The sequence below is a fragment of the Ovis aries genome, chromosome 3, assembly GCF_016772045.2.
Source record: "Ovis aries strain OAR_USU_Benz2616 breed Rambouillet chromosome 3, ARS-UI_Ramb_v3.0, whole genome shotgun sequence".
In the NCBI taxonomy this organism is placed as follows: domain Eukaryota; kingdom Metazoa; phylum Chordata; class Mammalia; order Artiodactyla; family Bovidae; genus Ovis; species Ovis aries.
Genome location: NC_056056.1, coordinates 284,250 through 302,491, shown reverse-complemented (window position 1 = coordinate 302,491; position 18,242 = coordinate 284,250). Strand labels below are relative to the sequence as shown.

Below are 18,242 nucleotides of genomic sequence, written 5' to 3'. Positions count from 1 at the left end.
GGAGTTTCAGACCCTTGAGGAGGCAGCTGTGGAGCCCGAGGCTGGACAGGAGGTCAGGGAGCGAGCCCTGTGACCTTTGGCAGCGAGCCCTGTGACCTGGACCTGCGTGAAGGCGGGGACCAACTTGGTCATGGGGTCCCAGCTCCAGCCCAGAGAGTGTTTGCGTTAGGATGGGCAGTGGCCATCATCCGTGCCCACGGGTCTGCCGAGCTGGGGTTGGGTGCTGCTCTGACCCCAGTGGCTGGCTGGGGCCGTGGGCAGGCGGCCACAGCCGGTGGGCATGCACGGGGTCCGCTGGGACCCGTCTGTCTGATGCCCTGTAGCTCCTCTGCCTGGGCTGCTGGCGGGCCCTTCCCTCACCCTGGCCTTGCAGCCCGTGCCTTGGGCTCAGAGTCAGTCTGCTGAGCAGCGTTGGGGTCTCCGCAGGTGGGTCACACCCCTCCGTTTGCGCTTGGGAGGCACCGAGGACGAGACCCCTGGGGTCTCAGAGTCGCCCTCCGGCCTAGTTCCTGCATGAGCCGGCTGTTCCTGCTGCCGGGGCAGGGCTAGGCCTGGGTCCTGCGTGTCCTGGGCCCGGCCTGGCTCCCTCGCAGGGAGAGGAGTGGGCGGTGGGGCTGTGTCGCAAGAAGAAACAGGGACTTGCCTTCCTTTGGAAGCCGTAGCTGGGTTGAGGACTCTTTCTGGCCACTGGCCTGTGTCCCCACCAGGAGCCAGCCTGACTGCGGCCCCCGTTTCCCTGGTGCTGTCCCCTTGCCTGCCTGCAGGCAGGTTGGGGTGATGTTGCTGTGCCCGAAAGGCTTGCTGTGATCCTGGTTTTCTGCTTTGTTTTTCTCCACATGTCCGTCATTCAGCCGGATAAGCCAGGTCTCTGTGCGGTTATGGTGGGACATCACTAAATAGGCTGCCTCTAAACCCTTCCAGGTGGTGCTAGCTTGCTTCACTCATGTCCCACTCCTGGCGACCCCATAGACAGGAGCCCACCAGGCTCGTCTGCCCATGGGATTCTCCAGGCAAGAACGCTGGGGTGGGCTGCCATGCCCTCCTCCACGGGAGTCTCCTGACCCGGGGACTGAGCCTGCATCTCTCATGTCTCCTGCGTTGGCAGACGGGTCCTTTTCCGCTAGTGCCACCTGGGAGACCCAAAATGCCTCCGGATGCTACCAAATGCCTTGAAGGCAAAGGAGTCACGCTCCGTCGTGTCAGACTGTTTGTGACCCCATGGACTGTAGCCCGCCAAGCTCCTCTGTCCATGGAGTTCTCCAGGCAAGAACACTGGAGTGGGTTGCCATTCCCTTCCTCAAGGGATCTTCCCAACTCGGGGATTGAACCCAGTCTCCTGCATTGCAGGCAGATTCTTTACCACCTGAGCCACCAGGGAAGCTCCCCTTCTAAGTGGACCAAGCGTTTAACATGTGGCCGCAGTTCTGAAACCGAGCAGGGAAGACAAGGACGCTCCTCGTGGGGAGTGGAGTCTTGGCCTGGGCTCCCTGTGTGCCGCCGTGAGCGTGTCTGCAGGGACCCCGTCGCCGGGTGACCCAAGTGTAGCGGAGCATCTGGGCGGGTGGCGTGGCAGCAACACTCACGCGTCTGCTGTGACTGCAGGGCTGGCCAACGGTCCTGACGCGGGCGAGACGGACGGCCTCCAGGAGGTGCCCCTCTGCAGCTGCCGGATGGAGACCCCAAAGAGCCGAGAGATCACCACCCTGGCCAACAACCAGTGCATGGCCACAGAGAGCGTGGACCACCAGGTGAGCCGGCCGCGCCAGGCCGCCTGGGGAGGCGGGCCGTTCGTGGGGCCGTGCTGGGAGGCGGGGGGCGGCCGTGGCCGTGGGTGCTGCCCTGCCGAGGCCGCGCTTCCCAGAGGCTGTCCTGCTTTGCTGTGAACTTGGACGTGGACGGCTGAGGCCCCGCCCATCGTCTTCAGAGGAGCTTCCCATACAGAGAGTCTCGCAGCTGACCGCTGACGCCGCCGCTCGGGGCCAGCCGCCGCCGCTCCTGGCTTTGCGCCAGCGTCACAGCGTGTCTCGGGGCAGGGACAGCAGCGGCTCCTGGTGCCACGCGACGCGCTGTGGAAGGTTGGATGCGTGTCCTCTGCTCCGGCCAAACGCAGGCAGCTTCCGCCGCCTCCTGCGGCCCTGCGCCTGCCTGGCCGGGGGTGTTCCCGGCTGGTCGGTCCCTTTTGTCCCAGGTCGCAGGGCTGGAGGCCGGCACTCATCTCGGTGCTGTGGCGGTCCCTGCGCCCAGCTGGGTTTGGCCAGAGTGCTTTGGCAGGGGTGCGTCGGTGCCCTGGCTCGCAGGTTCCCTGCAGTGCAGTTGTGCCCTTGGAGCGCTGCTGAGCGCTGCCGGGTGAGCAGTTGGGCAGCTTCCCATACTTTCTGCCGCAACCGCGGTGTCGCTGGGGCAGGCGGCCCCCTCACCTGCGGGGCTGCTGGGCCCTGAGGCGGGCCCGTCCTGTGTTCATAGAGTAAGAAGTGATGTCTCTTCCTGCTTTTCCAAATAACGAGCCAGTGCTTCCGCTGACCCTCCCTGCTGCCATTCCCCAAAGTTCATCTTAGCAACTCAGGGTCTTTTCCTGGGAAATTGATCCAGAAAACAATACCGGTCAGATGTTCGGCCTGATGAGTCTGTCTCAGGTGCCGGGCACGCCAGTAGCCACACCAGGGGCAGGAAACGGGATTGGCCCCGGGTGCCCGCTGCCTGGCTTCTGTGTTTTCTGAATGGTCTCGCCGTCCACGTGGGTGTCTCTGGACATTGCCGCCCATTTGTCCTTTGTGCTTCTCTGTGGCACGGCCGGGCCACTGGACCCTGTGGTTGGAGTCAGCGGCTCCCAGACGCACAGGGCGTCCAGCCCGCCTGTCTGCAGTTGAGACGCAGGTAGGCCTGGCTCAGTGGAGGGGGTGCGCCCCAGCTAAGGCACGCTGTCTGGGCTCTCCTTCTGACGCTGGAGCTGTGGAGTCGCACTGCCCATGTTCCGCGCCCCCTCAGGGCTTCACAGTGTGAAGCTTGCTGCTCACTGTTCACTTAGCAGTGGATGGTTTCATAGGGACCTTGTCATTCCATCTCGTCATGTTACACAGCAGAGCATCCCAGAGGAAGAGCCTTCTCTTCATTTCCTGGTCGTTGAGGCCATGGGTTTGCTCTCTGTTTTTGGAGGGTGACCAGCTCTGCTTCTAAACTGTCATCGTGAGCTAACGCATTTAAGCAGATTCAGCAGGCTTTCGTCTTTGTGTTACTGTGATTATTGAAGCTTCCCTGCAGCCCCTGGGCCTGCAGGGCCCTGTTCATCTTGGACTCAGAGCATCATTTCACAGTGATACCGAAAGGCCGTTATGAAGACCGTTTTTGAAAAGATACTTAGAAAGTGAACTGCCTCTCTCTGCTGCTTCACAGAGCGCACGGGAGCGCTTTCACGCGTGCACAGTCTGTGTGACTCGGGGAACGAGTGATTTCCACGGTGTTACAGAGTCACTCACAGTCAGGACACCTGGATGGTCTCCGGGTAGGGGCACGAGATCAGTGGGCGGTGGGCTGAGGTGCGCGCGTCGCAGCAGACCCTCTGAGGAGCCCCCTTGTGGAGGCGGAGAAGAGCGTCCGCGCTCGTCTGCTCTGAGCGCAGAGGCAGGCGCGCGACCTGGCTGCCTTACTAAACCCGACTGCGGAGCATCTTGGGAACAACATACAGCAGCGGCGCGTTTCTCGTCGAACAGCTTAAAGATGATTTTCGTCTAAAAGATGTTCTTTATGCGATAGGGTTGCTGTCATTTTAAAATAAAGTCATACTTAAGTCCTCCTCTCCTGATCTCTAACATGGCCACCGGGAATGGGTGCACTGTGCTTGGGCAGAGCTCTTCGGGCCTTCAGCCGCTGTGAGGCGCAAGCGAGAACGCTGCAGGCAGGGGCCCTGCAGCCACCGTTCTCCAGCCCCCTCTCTCTCTCGCCCTGTCCTGCTCGCTCAGCTCAGCTTTGCCCAGGTTCCCGTGTGCCCTCACTGGAGGTTGGGTTTGAGGGCTCCTTGCGGCTGGCCTGTGCTGGCCCCAGCTCCTAGGCTGGGCCCGCTGGGGTTGGACAGCGTCTCCCAGGCTGCCCGCTCTCCTGGGGTGCCGGGAGGCCCTTCTGGTTTCGGGCTCCCACCTGTCCCTGGCCCGTGGGGTACTGCCCTGTCACTGCCGGGACCCTGGTGTCTCAGGGCCCACCCTCCCCACCTGCATCCTGTGGCCTTTGGTTTTAAGTGTTATCTCTGGTTTTGGTTTTGCTGTCTAATTGCTCTGGGTTTTTTTGTGGGATTCCAGGGAATTCTTAAGCTGCGGTTACTTTCCCCAAAATATTTCTTCTCTTTGAATGCCCAGGCCACCTCGGCCTCAATGGCTGACGCCCTCAGAGCCGGTTCCCTCATCTCCTTCCTGTGAACTTTACCGAGGCGTCATCCACACGCTTAAGGCTGCCTCTCAGCGTGCGTCTCTGACACGCACCGTCGTGAACCAGCACGCTCCTGATTTCTGTGCGGGGGGCGGGGGGGGGGGCGTTGACTCTCACTGGATCCGTTGTCACGCGACCCGTTTCTTCTGGGGGGCTGGGTGGACGTGGAGGACCGCACCGCCTGCCCCCTTTGCTTTCCTGACCCCCCTCCCGTGCTGGGTGTGGCGTGCTGACCTGGTCTCTCCCGATTGCAGCTGGGCAGGTGCACAAACAGCGTGGTGAAGCATGAGCTGATGCGTCCGTCCAGCAAGGCGCCGCTGCTGGTGCTGTGTGAGGACCACCGGGGCCGGATGGTGAAGCACCAGTGTTGCCCCGGCTGCGGCCACTTCTGCACGGCTGTGAGTGCCGCCCTGCTCCAGGGCGCCAGGCCCCCAGCTGCCCTCCCACCGCCCCCGCGTCTGCCCCCGTGTCGTCCCCTGCAGGGCCCCGGGCCGTCTTCCTTGGTGGCTTGGCCACAGACGCTCCCAGGCCCTCTCTTGGCTGACGGGCTCCGCATGGCCCCTTGTGCTCCCGGCCGAGAGCCTCTCTCCTGGGGCTTTTCCGGACGCCACAGCTCCGTGTCCTCCCTGTCCTCCACATCCTTTCATGCCTCTGCTGAAAGGTGACCCCAGGTCCTGCTTTCTACCCCAGAGCGCAGCCTGCGGCTGGGTGGGCTCTGCTGAGGGCTGCTGCCGGCTCTCAGGGCTGTGAGTCTGCTTCCCGGGTGTGTCCTCCATGGGTCTCCACACGGCTCAGCCCCTGAGCCGCGCGCGCAGAGCGAGGCGCGGGGTGGGGATGCCCTCCGCTTCTAGCAGGGCGCGAGTGGACACGCCTCGGGAGGGTGCAGGGCCGCAGGCCGTCTCCCCTCCGCACGCCGGCCTCCTGCCCCGCGCGTGCCTGTGCTCGGGTTCCCTTCCCTTTCTGCATTTTAGTCCCAGTTAGAATGACTTGTTGCCCCCCCTCTTTAGGGTAATTTTATGGAATGTCAGCCTGAGAGCAGCATTTCTCATCGTTTCCACAAAGCCTGTGCCTCTCGAGTCAATGATGCCAGCTACTGCCCCCACTGTGGGGAGGAGACCTCCAAGGCCAGAGAGGTGACCATCGCAAAGGCAGACACGACGTCCACGGCGACCCTGGTGCCCGGGCAGGAGAAGAGCTGTGTAGCGGAGGGCAGGGCCGACACCACCACGGGCAGGTACGTGCCCCCGGCCGCCAGGGGCCTCCCTGCTGGCGCCGCCGTGAGCTCTGACCCGCGAGGCTGGGAGGCACGGTGGCTTGTGTCTGCTCACTGCACTGCGCACGCGTCTCTGCACACACCCTCGCCCGTGTGTGAACCTGTGTCTCAGTGTCCTCGGCGATGTGTGTCAGCGTTCTGTGCCGAAGCGCAGTGCTCCCTGAGACAGCAGCACCTGTGTGTGCTGCCCCTGTCTGCGTGGACCTGTGTGCACGCGTACGGTGTGGACACGGCATCAGCTGCTGTGTCGCCTGCTGTCCTGTGTCGCGTTTTGGACGCCCTAGCTGAACGCACAGGAACAGGCTACAAGAGAAGGGTTCGTGCTGCAGACATACAGCTTTCTTCCTAAAAGAAGTAGTGGGAACACTGAAGAACTCACAGAGCTGACTGGAGTCAGTCGGCCAGATGGTCAGTTAAGAAAAGGTATCAGAAGCCTTGTCCTCACCAGCCTGTCCAGCTGTAAGCCAGGGTGAAGGAGAGCCTTCAGAACAGCAGCAGACTCAGACCTGCCCTAACCTGTGGCTGAAGATCCGCTGAAGGCTAAGAGGCTCAGGTTGTAAACATTCAGAACTTAGTATTGGGATGGTGTTGATGCCATCATATTTCTGTGAATTGATTATGTTAATCTGTAGTGCTCTTTGAGTCAAAATTCCAAGGTGTTCCTTGTGTTGGTCAGGCAGTGCACTTGAGATTCAACCTGGAGTTCATTCTCTAAAGCAAACTTGAGCATTGTCCAGAAGTCCAGGAAAGGCTGCGCACACTTCTGAGTGTCCTCTGTTTTCGGGGGTTTGGTCTGCGTCTGGCGCCTCCCTCTGGGCCCGGAGCAGACAGTCGGTGAGCCCGAGGTCATTTTCTGTCTCTGCGGGGCAGCTCAGCTGGGGGTCTGAGGGGATCCTATTTTGTGTATTCATAGGTTTCCATAAGAGGGGGAAGTTTGCATGTCTCTAAAACTCAGAATTCCACTTATTTTTTCCTCCCCGAAGTGCTGCTGGCCCCCTGCTCTCAGAGGAGGACAAGCCGCAGAGCCTGGCCCCCCAGGTGCCGGAGGGCTTCGACCCCACAGGGCCGGCTGGGCTGGGGAAGCCGGCGCCGGGCCTCTCCCAGGGGCCTGGGAAGGAGACCCTGGAGAGCGCGCTCATCGCCCTGGACTCCGAGAAGTAAGCCCTTCCTGCAGCCTCCATTCCCCGGGTCTTCCTGCATGAGGCCTGCACTGCGTTGCTGGGTGTCCCTGTCTGCCAGCGTCTGTGCGCGCAGAGGCCACACGTCCCCGCCGTGTGCACCCCCGCAGGCGCTCCCAGGAGTCGCTGAAGCTGCCCTGAGGGCTGTTGACGCACCCCTTGTTACTCTGGAAACCACGGACACCAGTTGCAGCTTGTCACGGCGTACCCCCTAGGGCGTGGTGAGGGCAGTCCCGGAGGCCGGCGAGGCGTCCCAGACGCTGCTGGCCGGAGCTCTGACCTCAGGGCCGGAGGGCCGCCACTGCTCTGAGGCTGCTCGTCTGTGAGGGTGGGTCTGGAGCAGGCGCCCTCTTGGTCTTGCCTGCGGCTCCTGACTCCTGCAGCCCACCTGGGTGTCTGCAGGAGGGCCTGGCGCCCCCAACCCGTGACTGACGGGTGACCGCACAGGTGACCCCGGGCTCAGGGCTGTAGCCAGGCTGTGTGGCTTCTCCCTGGAGTGTCAGGGTCCCGTCTTGTCCTTGGGTGGTTGTGTCGTGGGACACGGTCCTGAGTCCCGACGGCTCTCTGTCCGCCTCCAGCCTGGTGTCTGGCCCTGGTCTCACAGTGACTGTTGGGTGCCCTGCCCCCTCACCAGGCTCAGACTCTACTTGAGCAGGAGGGGTGTAGCTGGGTGGGATACCCTGCCCCACCAACTCAGGGGTCCCTCGACCTCATGCTGCAGAGCAGCAGCCCGCCCTGTGCCCCGTGTGGAATGCCGAGGCCTCAGGCACTGTTCCCATGCGTAGGTGAAGGAGGTGGCCACGCGCGCCTAGTGTCCTTATCGTGAGGCACCTGGTGGATGTGGCAGCTTCACCTGGAAGGCTGGGCATAAGGGCCTCATCCAGACCTCCCCAGCTTGCAGGTGGGGCGTGTGGGTGCGCGTGTGTACATGTGTGTGCCCGCTTGCACGTGTGTGGTGGGGGAGCTGTGCTCACCGCTGACCCGCGTTCTCTCTACAGACCCAAGAAGCTCCGCTTCCACCCGAAGCAGCTGTACTTCTCGGCGCGGCAGGGGGAGCTGCAGAAGGTGCTGCTCATGCTGGGTAGGTGGGCGAGCGCGCCCGTCCTCGCGTCCGTCCTCGCGGGCCTGTCCTCGCGTCCGTCCTCGCGGGCCCGCCCTGGCCCGCCCTGTCCGCTGCTCTGCTCAGCGCACACAGGCCGCCCCCGGGTTTAGCGTGTTGGCCACGTTCCTGCTCGGTCAGTCATGGCGGTGGGAGTGTCTGCCTGGAATTAGCAGGGCTGAGGCGTGTGATTGTTAAGCAGTGCTGTGGAGTCGGTAGCGGCACGGACAGCGAGCCGGGCTCGTGCTGTGTGCACGCGCCTGCGTCTTCTGTGCAGAGAGCAGCCCAGGACACCCGTGCTGTCAGCGGCCTCCTGCCGCTGTGGTTCTGACCCACCGGGGGCTGAGGAGCAGGCAGTGCTTTGCTTCTGAGCTCAGTGCTTTGGGCTGGAGAAGGTGGATGCAGAATCTCTGTACTTGATAGGAAGTCAAGAAACAAGCGTAGCAGTTTGTTCTGGGGGAGAAAAGGGTATTTTTTATGTTGACCAAAGTGGCAGTTTTTATCATTTTCCTGTTAGACCTTGTGTAGTACTGAGGTCGCCTCACTGTTGTGGGGCTAACCTCATGGCCCGTGTCCATGCCAGGCTGGGAGCTGCGCTCAGCAATCACGTCCCCTTAGGGCCTGGCCTGGGGGTCCTGCTCCCATGGAGCGTCCATCCTGGGGCCCCTCCAGCCTCATGTTGGGGCAGAGGCCGGCTGGGGGACATGGGAGAGGTGCTGGGGCCTTTGACCGCAGCCTGCCTGCTGTGCCCCGGGACCTCCCCACCCTGGACCGGCCTGCCTGGGTGCTGGGGTCGTGCCTGATGAGTGATCGGCGCCTCTTGCTTGTTTGCAGTTGACGGGATCGATCCCAACTTCAAGATGGAGCATCAGAACAAGCGCTCGCCCCTGCACGCCGCGGCGGAGGCTGGCCACGTGGACATCTGCCATATGCTTATCCAGGTGGGCTGTGGGTTGCGGCGGCAGCCGGCCGGGGCCCGGGCGCTGCTGCGCTGAGGGCTCTGTGTCTCTCAGTGTTTCCCGACTGGCTCTCGCTCGCTTTGGGGCTTCATGTCGCTGACTTCCCGGGCTGGGGGTTCAGCCGAGGCGCGCGCACGTGCCGCTCTGCCCACCTCCTGCAGTGAGAGCTTGCATCCTGTGGTCCCGTGAATGTTCCTTGGTTGTATGAGGGGCACCCCCCACGCAGCAGGCACACTGGCCTCTGTGTTATGTGGCCGTGCGTCGCCCACTCTGAGCGCTGTCTCTCTGGGAGGTCCGCTCAACCCAGGCCCCCGTGGGACCTCGGTTCCCTGGAGGCCACCTTTCAGCTGGTTCTTCATCTCTGGATCCTTCAGGACATTTCCTTTTGCTTGTGGGTCTAGACTCGCTGCTCAGCCCCCAGCTCAGTCTGGGGTCTTTCTGTCTGGGCTCTGGGGCCCTCCCTGCGCACCCACGCTGCGTTTGCCTGGTGCGCCTCCTCTCCAGCTCTGCGCCCTTCGAGCCCGCCTTCTTGGCACTGTTCCACGGGGCCCTCGGCTCCTCTGGGGGTTCCCCTGTGTTGCTGCGTGTGAACCCTTGGGTCTCCTCTTGCTCCCCGAGAGACCCTGCTCAGTGACCTCTGGGTCTCCCTGAGCGCCCACGCTGCATGTGCCTGGCGCTCCTCCTCTCCAGCCCTGCAGCCTTCGAGCCCGCCTTCTTGGCACTGCTCCACGGGGCCCTCGGCTCCTCTGGGGGTCCCCCTGTGCTGCCGCGTGTGAACCCCTGGGTCTCCTCTTGCTCCCCGACAGACCCTTCTCAGTGACCTCTGCGTCTCCCTGCAGCGTCGGAAACTGTTCCGTGTTCTCGTCTTTCTCATTTCAGGTTCTACCCAAGTGCCTGGTGCTGGCTTATTTATGTGAAAGAGAAAGGGCTGAAATGCCGGAGGGGGGCTCTTGGTTGGGCCTGTCAGCTGGCAGTTTTCGTGTTGGGGCCCCAGGAGTGCTCTGGGCCTGGGGGCACGGTGTGCCTCCCCTGGGGCCTCGGGGCCCCTGTCGCCACCCGCTGGCCTGTGTGTGGCCGCGGCAGCTCCGTCCTGTCCCCGCCTCCCCGCCTGCGCTGTGCACACAGGGTAGGGCTGTGTGTCAGTGTGGAGCCTGCTTTTGCGTGGATGTGCAGTAGGTTTACCTGTTGGTTTAGATTTCTGACGCCTGAGACCCGCTTGTCACATCCCTCTCAGCTTTGGCTTGGGTACGCCAGAGGCTCGTTTGGACGGACCCGTTTAAATAGCATGCAGCTGGGTTCTGCTGCCGCCTCTTCTGACTTCCTCCTTCCTTTAGAGGAGGTGGCTCTGCACTCCTTTGAAAGGACCTATTTCCCCCAACCTTTTTGAAAGAAAGAAAAGAAAGTGAATTCGCTCAGTTGTGTCCGACTCTTTGTGACCCCAGGGACTGTTGCCCAACCAGGCTTCTCTGTCCATGGGGATTTGCCAAGCAAGAATACTGGAGTGGGTTGCCATTTCCTTCTCCAAGGGATCTTCCCAACCCAGGGATCAAACCCGGGTCTCCCACACTGCAGGCAGATGCTTTACTGTTTGAGCCACTAGGGAAATTCCACCTTTTTGAAAAAATTCATTTATTTATCTGTCTTTTTTTTTTTTTTTGGCAGTACCGACTCAATGGATGTGAGTTTGAGTAAGCTCTGGGAGTTGGTGGTGGACAGGGAGGCCTGGCGTGCTGCGGTCCACGGGCCGCACAGAGTCGGACGCGGCTGAGCGAGACTGTGCTGAGCGGAGCTGGGCTTTCCCTGCTGCTCGGGCTCTTCTCTAGTTGTGGCGCTTGGGCGTCTGCAGGGGCCTCTCTCGCTGTGGAGCGCGAGCTCTGAGTGTTTGGGCCTGGGTAGCTGAGGTGCGAGGCCCCCGCTGTTGCAGCCCCGGCGCTCGAGCTCAGGCTCGGGAGCTGCGTCACGCGGGCTGAGTGGCCCCGGGGTGCACGGAGTCGCCCAGGTGAGGAAGTGAGCCTGTGCCTCCTGCTTTGGCAGGTGGGCTCGGCACCACCCAGCCGCCAGGGGAGGCCCCGCTGGTTGTACATTAAAATGCGTGTGTGCGCGTGTGCTTGCTGTTGTGTAGCTGCTAAGTCACGCCTCACTCTCTGTGACCTTGTGGTCTGCAGCCCACCAGGCCTTTCTGTCCACGAGACTTCCCAGGCGCGGATACTGGAGTGGGTTGCCATTTTCTTCTCCGGGGCATGTTTCTGACTCAGGGTGTAAAGAGTCCTACATTGGCAGGCGGATTCTTTGCCGCTGAGCCGCCAGGAAGGCCTGTGTGATTAATAAAGAAGAGTCTAAAATGTAAGCATCTCGGTTCATCTTAATGGCTCTAGAGGGAACCGGCCTGGGCTGCTTCTCCCCTGAAGCACTGTGTCCCCTCCTCAGGCGGCTCTGAGGCTGGCGTCATCATGACCGCGTGTGTGTCTCTGTGGGCTCACTGCCCTGCAGGCATCTTCGGCCACACGGCTGAGCTCTGTCCACCTTTGAACTCCACATGGTGTGACTTGTTTGCCTTTTTTCGTTCAAAGAGCCACAAGCTAAGGGGTCGTTGAGACCCTGGGGCCCGCTCGCTGCCCCCCTGCCCATTCCTGCTTCTGCCCACGGGCGGTGATCGAGCCGCCGTCCTGGGAGGGAGCGCAGGAGTGCTGTGTGCTGCTGCGCGGCTTCTCTTGAGTTGTGAACTGTCGCAGAAAAAAACGTGACGCGTTGGTTTAGAAGGAGCTGGTTTAGGAAAAACAACGCTTCACACGTTAGCGATCTTTACGACTCTGCACTGTCTGTCTGAGCCTGGGGGTATGACGGCCGGGCACGTCTCAGGTGAGGTTCTCAAGTGCGTAGTTGAGCGGTGTCCAGGGCTGCGCACTCCCAAGGCGAGCCGCCCTTCCCCAGAGCCCCAGCGTGCGTGGTGGGCGGGCTCACTCTGCTTCGCCCTGGATCCCACAGCGCTGCTTCTTGGAGGCCCCGCTCTCCTGCGTGCCTGCTTCCTGTGCCCTCCTCCCGGCAGGCCCCAGCCGCGGCCCTGTGCCCTCTCCTGGCCCCAGGCAGCCAGGCAGCGCCCTTACTCGTGCTGTGGTCAGGGTAGGGGGTCGCCTGTGAAGAGTGTTTTTGGTCATTGTTGGTCTGACTCATTTCCACGCCGAGGTCTCAGTGGAAGCAGCCCCAACTAGGCAGCTTCAGCACTGTGGCCACGGAACTAGAGAGGCCCAAGCGGGGGCCGCCTCCCACGCGCTGCCGTGGACTGGGCCCGTCCCAGCCTCTGGCCGCGCCCGCTGTCCCCACGCCGGCCCCTGCTCTGGCCTCTCCTGCTGGTCGTCCGTCTCTCCTGCACGTCTGTCTGTCCTGGCTCTGTGTCCGTCCGTCCCTCTAGGAGGTTTGATCAGGTCCTCTCACCTGCTCTGCCCTGACCTGGTGTCGGCTGTGAGCCGGGAGTCTTCCGGTCAGAAAGGTGCCTGTCCTCGCAGCCTCGGGGCCCAGGGAAGGGGAGAGCAGCGGCTGTTGCCTTGACGCGTGCCACCCTGTTCTCTGGGGGCTCACCCTCCGTCCCCCTCCTCCCGTGTCTCAGATAGCTTAGCATTGTCTCCCGGGCGCCCCACCTCTCCCTGGAAGGTCGCTCACCTTCGGGCTGGCTTCCCTGCTGTGGCCCTGGGCCGCCCACACATCCTTGTGTGGGGCTTCCATGCTGCCGGTGGGGTGGGTCACTGACCGCCTCAGGTTTCAGACAAGCGCGTGGAGCGCCAGTCCTTGCAGGCCCGGGGTCTCGGTGCTGGGCAGGGAGATGTTCCTCTGACCCTGGCCCCTGCAGCGCGGCCCCTGCCTCCGCTCTTGGCCACCAGCCTGTGCAGCCCTCAGACCTGGACCCTCCCTTTGGGGCTGCCCACCCTCTGAGGGCTCAGGGTGGCTGGGGGTCTGGGGGAGTCTTGCCAGGTGTGTGTCCCGAGTCACAGGCACTGCCTGGTCTTCTGCTGGCAGAGGCTCATCCTGCCTGTGCACCCGGGCAGAGTGGCTGGCCTCACGCCGGCCTTCTGGGCCCCGAGCAGCCTCCGCCCTGCCGGCCCCTCACCTGTGTGCTCTTCCAGGTTGCTATGGGGTCCTGGCTCCGCCTCGCCCTCAGATGGGCTCGGACCGGTGTCCCGCGCGTTTACCACGCGTTTACCACCCACTGCCCCGTCCCGCCTGTGGCTCTGCCTGGAGGCCAGTGGGTCTCCTTCCAGCCCCTGCTGCTCAGCCCCTGGCTTCCGTGCGCCCTTCTCTGTCTGCTCGTTGATTTCTCACTAAACTGTTGCTCTTGTGTTTCAGTTGCTGATAATAGGGACAGCCTTGCAGGTGTTGCTCTTTGCGTGTCGGGCCAGTTTCTCCCGACGCAGAAAAGGCCCAGCTGCCAAATAGTCTGTTCTCAGTGGACAGCTCACCTCAGGCATCCGCAGTTTCAGGCAGGATTTACCCAAGGACTCCTGCTCGCTCATGAGTTTTAAGTACACCCACTGCTAGAAAATACATGCTGGAGATGAATTTTTGTTCAGTTTATTTTAGCGAGCATTAGAACAGCCCAGAAAGAGCTCCGAGGTCACTGCAAGCTGGTCCCCTCACCTCCTGGCCCCGCCTTGCGGAGACCCTCTCCTCGCCTCTTCTTTGTCTGCGCTGGGGTCTCACTTTCTTATTTCTAAGGGGTTGTCAGTGATGTTGCTATCTTTACCAAGTTAAATGAGAAGTGAAATGCTCTTCTTGGCAGAAAATAGAACAATCACTTTGGAGCCTCAGGCTTAGACGGCAGAGAGACCGAATCAGCCCCTGTGCACCTGGGGGCATTTCCTCCCGGGGTGTGGCTGCAGGCTGAGTGTCTGTCCCTCTTCCCACCAGGCGGGCGCCAACATCGACACCTGCTCCGAGGACCAGAGGACCCCGCTGATGGAGGCCGCCGAGAACAACCACTTGGACGCAGTGAAGTACCTCATCAAGGCCGGGGCCCTCGTGGATCCCAAGGTACTTGCCGCGCACCCCGCTCCCCATAGCGCTCCTTGTGAGGAGGAGCAGGGCCGCTTCCCTGGGGCGCCTTCAGGGACTGGCGGCCACTGGGCACCCACAGGTGTCTGGAAGTAGGCAGTGCAGCTTGCCCGGCGGCAGTTTACTCGTGGGAAGTACCGTGAGCGCGGGCTCCACGGAGCCTGCCGCAGACAAGCACCCGTGAGGGTTTGTGTGTGGAGGGTCCGGTGCCATCCTTCATGGTGGGCACCTCCCCTCTTCCGCCTGCTGTTTGGAGCCCTTACTCCGGAAAGTTGTCACAGTGCAGAGTGCCAGGTTGGGTGAAGCACAAGCTGGGGTCGAGATTGCCAGGACAAATACCAACAACCTCAAGTTATGCCGATGATACCGCTGTAAAGGCAGAAAGTGAAAAGGAGCTAAACAGCCTTTTAATGAGGGTGAAAGGAGAGTGAGAAAGCTGGCTTAAAACTCAGTGTTAAAACCACTAAGATCGCGCCATGCGGTCCCGTCACTGCGTGGCAGACAGGAGGAGAAAAGGCGGAAGCAGCGGCAGATCCCCTCTTCCTGGGCCCCAAGCCACTGTGGCTGGTGCTCGCAGCCTTGAAATAAGAAGGTGACTGCTTCTTGGAAGGAAAGCTGTAGCCTGCTGCTGCTGCTAAGTCGCTTCAGTCCTGTCCGACTCTGTGCAACCCCATGGACGGCAGCCCACCAGGCTCCTCCGTCCCTGGGGTTCTCCAGGCAAGAACACTGGAGTGGGTTGCCACTGCCTTCTCCAATGCGTGGAAGTGAAAAGTGAAAGTGAAGTCGCTCAGTCGTGTCCGATTCATAGTGACCCCATGGACGGCAGCCCACCAGGCTCCTCCGCCCATGGGATTTTCCAGGCGAGAACACTGGAGTAGGGTGCCATCGCCTATAACAAACCTAGACAGTGTGTTAAAAAGCAAAGACATCACTTTGCCGACAAAGGCCCGTATAGTTAAGGCTATGGTCTTTCCAGTAGTCATGTATGGATGTCAGAGTTGGACCATAAAGAGGGCTGAGTGCCAAAGAATTGATGCTTTTGAATTGTGATACTGGAGAAGATTCTTGAGAGTCCTTGGACAACAAGGAGATCAAACCAGTCAGTCTTAAAGGAAATCAACTCTGAACAGTCGTTGGAAGGACTGACGCTGAAACTCTAATGACTGGCAACCTGATGCAAAGAACCAGCTCATCGGAAAAGACCCTGATGCTGGGGAGGACCGGAGGCAGGGTGGGAAGGGGGCGGCGGAAGGTGAGATGGCTGGATGGCACCACTGATTCAGTGGACATGAACTTGGACAGACTCTGGGAGATGGTGAGGGGCAGGGCCTGGTGTGCTGCCGTCCATGGGGTCACAAAGAATCAGACGTGACTTGGCACCTGAACATTGACAACAGCTGGGGAAAGAGAAAAAGGCCTCCGTGTTGGAAAGGGGAAGAAAAATAGTCTCTGTGCACAGACAGCACACAGAAAGTCTTGAAGAGTCCACACGGAGACGTGTCAGTCCTGATCAGTGTGTGTGAGAGAGTTTATATATCAAGTTAGCACGTAAGTGTCAGTTGCATTTCTATGCTTGTGAACAATCCAAAAAGCAAATTAAGAGCACAGTTCCATTCACAGTAGCATCAAGAAGAAGAAAAAACTTTGGAATAAGCTTAATCAAGGAGGCAAAAGATTCACACACCAGAAGAACGCTGAAGGAGACTCAAGAAGGCACCGGTGAATGGATATCACCCTTGCCCTGTGTTCATGGAGCAGGAGCAGGCGGTGCTTTGACCCCTTGTTACCTGCAGGGCGTGGATCCCAGGGCCCCCGCAGATCACAGCCCGCCAGCGCTCCAGTCCCCTGATGAGACTGTGTGGCCTTCAGCCCTCCGTGTTGTGGTTCTGCATCTGTGGGCGCCGAGTGCTGACTCTGTCACTGGAAAGTCTTACTGCCCAGAACCACCTACAGGTCAGTGCAGTTCCTGTCAGAGTCCCAGCACTGTTCTCTACAGGGAAACCCTGAACAGTTACAATAGTCTTGCCAAAGAGCAGCGCTGGAGGCCTCACACTTGCTGACTTCAGAACTTGGGCGAGAGCTGCAGTGGTCCAGAGTGTGGTGCCTGCCTCGAGGCGGACGCACGGAGCGGCGGATGGAGAGCCGTGCAGAGACGGGCGTGTGGGACGGCACAGGGCGCCTGCAGTGCGCCCTGCAGGCGCGATCGGGTGATTCCTGTTGCGGCCCGGACCATCCGGTGGCAGGAAAGGGTGTCCTTCACCACACGTGCTGGGGCACCTGGACGCCACACACAGGCGAGTGAGGCTGGGCCCCTTTCTGTGCCTTCATAAGCTAACCCAGGGGGGTCAGAGACCGACGTTCAAGAGCGAGAACTGTGAAGCACTTGGCAGAAAACAGGGAGACCCATGTGGCTCTGGGCTTGAGTGCCTTCTTGGACATGACTCCGGAGCACAGACCACGAGAGGAGCGTGGGCAGCTTAGACGCCACAGAATTAGGCCTGTGGCCCTCAGAGGAGAATGGAGAGACCACCCCCGGAGGAGGGAAGCATTCGCCAGTCCCGTGTCTGCTGGGCCTCGCTCTCCAGGCCATAGAAACATGTCCTGCTGCTAGACTGCAGCCCAGCTCAGAAGTGGGCAGAGTTTGAGCAGACATTTCTGCAGAGAAGATGCTTACATTTGAACGGCCAGTTGGCACATAAAAAGATGCTCAACATCATTAGTCATTAGGGAAAGGCATTCAAAGTTGCAGTGAGACCCCACAGGACAACTGTTGTCTAAATGTCAGAAGACAGGTGCCAGCAAAGCTGTGGACAGGCTGGGATTCTCACGCATTGTTGGTGGGAATGTGAAGCGGTGCAGAAACCGTGGAAAGCAGTCTGGCGGTTCCTCAGAAAAGTCACAGATTTGGTGTCAACTGCATGATCTGGTGATTCCAGTCCAGGGTGTGTCTTCAAGGAGACAGGGAGCGAGGACACAGGCAGGTGTGTGCACGCCTGCTTCTGGCGGCGCTCACGGTTTCCAGAAGGTGGGTGCAGCGCAGGGCCCCGCGGCGTGGGCGGGTAAGCCGGGGGCGTGGCCCGTCCCTGAGGCGGAGCGCTGCTCAGTCTTCAGAAGGGAAGGGGAGTCCCGCGCAGGCTGCAGCACGGGTGTGCTTGAGGGTGCGACGCCGAGGAGGAGCTGACGCGCAAGGACGGGCGCCGCACGGCCCCGCTCCCGCGAGGAAGCTGACCAGCAGATGTGGAGATGCGGGCCCGGGCTGAGGGCAGGGACGGGCTGAGTGGTGCCGCCCGAGCTCCTGCCTGGGCTGCTCCGAGGTCCCGGGAACAGAGTGGTGGTGGTTGTGTGGCTCGTAGAGCAATTAGCGAGGCCATGGAGTGGCTGACATGGTTAGAACGGCAAGTTTTAGGTCAGATACACACACACACACACATAGTAGCGATGAAAGTGTTGAATCTTAGGGCTTTTCACATTAATACACATTCTTCTACCGAAAGTGTCACCCTGCAGTTCATACTCACCGATCAGCTCCTTTTCCGTCAAATTCTGTTTTTCTGTCATTAAACGCTATTCTATAACATTATTCCAGGGGCTGTGTTACATTTCATGATATAGTTCGTATCATTTTTGCCAGACTCACTAGTGGAGTATGTGGATGATCCGGTTTTATCACGACAGCGCCTCAGCAGGCATTTCACAGCTAGGTCTTTTCACATGTTTGTTTTAAGACAGATTTTTCTGGACAAGGATTTTGGGGATCAAGATACATAATGATTTTTTAAGGCTTTTGGTCCCTCTTTCTTAAATGCATCTGGAAGTTTGTGAGACCTCATTTCCCTGCACTCTTACCAACACCAACCATTACAGTTAAAAAAATACTCACGATTCGACTGCAAAAATGGTTTTTTTTTTACTATTTTAATTTGCTTCTGTCAAAGTAAACAGTTTTTTGTATATAGTTGTTTACATATGCAGAGTGCACCATGTGAAATGCTGAGCTGGAGGAACCACAAGCTGGAATCAAGATTACTGGGAAAAATGTCAATAACTCGAGAGATGCAGGTGATACCACGCTAAGGGCTGAAAGTGAAGAGGAACTAAAGAGCCTTTTGATGAAGGTGAAGGAGGAGAGTGAACGCGGTGGCTGAAACCCAACACTGAGAAAACTAAGACCGTGGCGTCCGGTCGTATCACTTCAAGGCAAACAGAAGGGGAAACAGTGGGGGCCGTGGCAGGCCTTATCTTCCTGGACTCCGAAATCACGGAGGGTGGTTGCA

At 60.2% G+C, this 18,242-nt stretch overlaps 1 protein-coding gene across 10 annotated transcripts in view; it reads left to right on the top strand.

Annotated features, from left to right (window-relative positions):
* EHMT1 (euchromatic histone lysine methyltransferase 1) overlaps positions 1–18,242 on the top strand; it is a 107,316-nt gene that overhangs the window by 69,441 nt on the left and 19,633 nt on the right. For all 10 annotated transcript variants that reach the window (XM_060413684.1, XM_060413683.1, XM_060413685.1 and 7 more), the window contains 7 exons: positions 1,603–1,748; positions 4,671–4,814; positions 5,424–5,650; positions 6,673–6,846; positions 7,866–7,948; positions 8,801–8,907; positions 13,825–13,947. In XM_060413684.1, the coding sequence (XP_060269667.1) occupies positions 1,603–1,748; positions 4,671–4,814; positions 5,424–5,650; positions 6,673–6,846; positions 7,866–7,948; positions 8,801–8,907; positions 13,825–13,947 (1,004 nt within the window). The remainder of the gene's footprint in view (positions 1–1,602; positions 1,749–4,670; positions 4,815–5,423; positions 5,651–6,672; positions 6,847–7,865; positions 7,949–8,800; positions 8,908–13,824; positions 13,948–18,242) is intronic.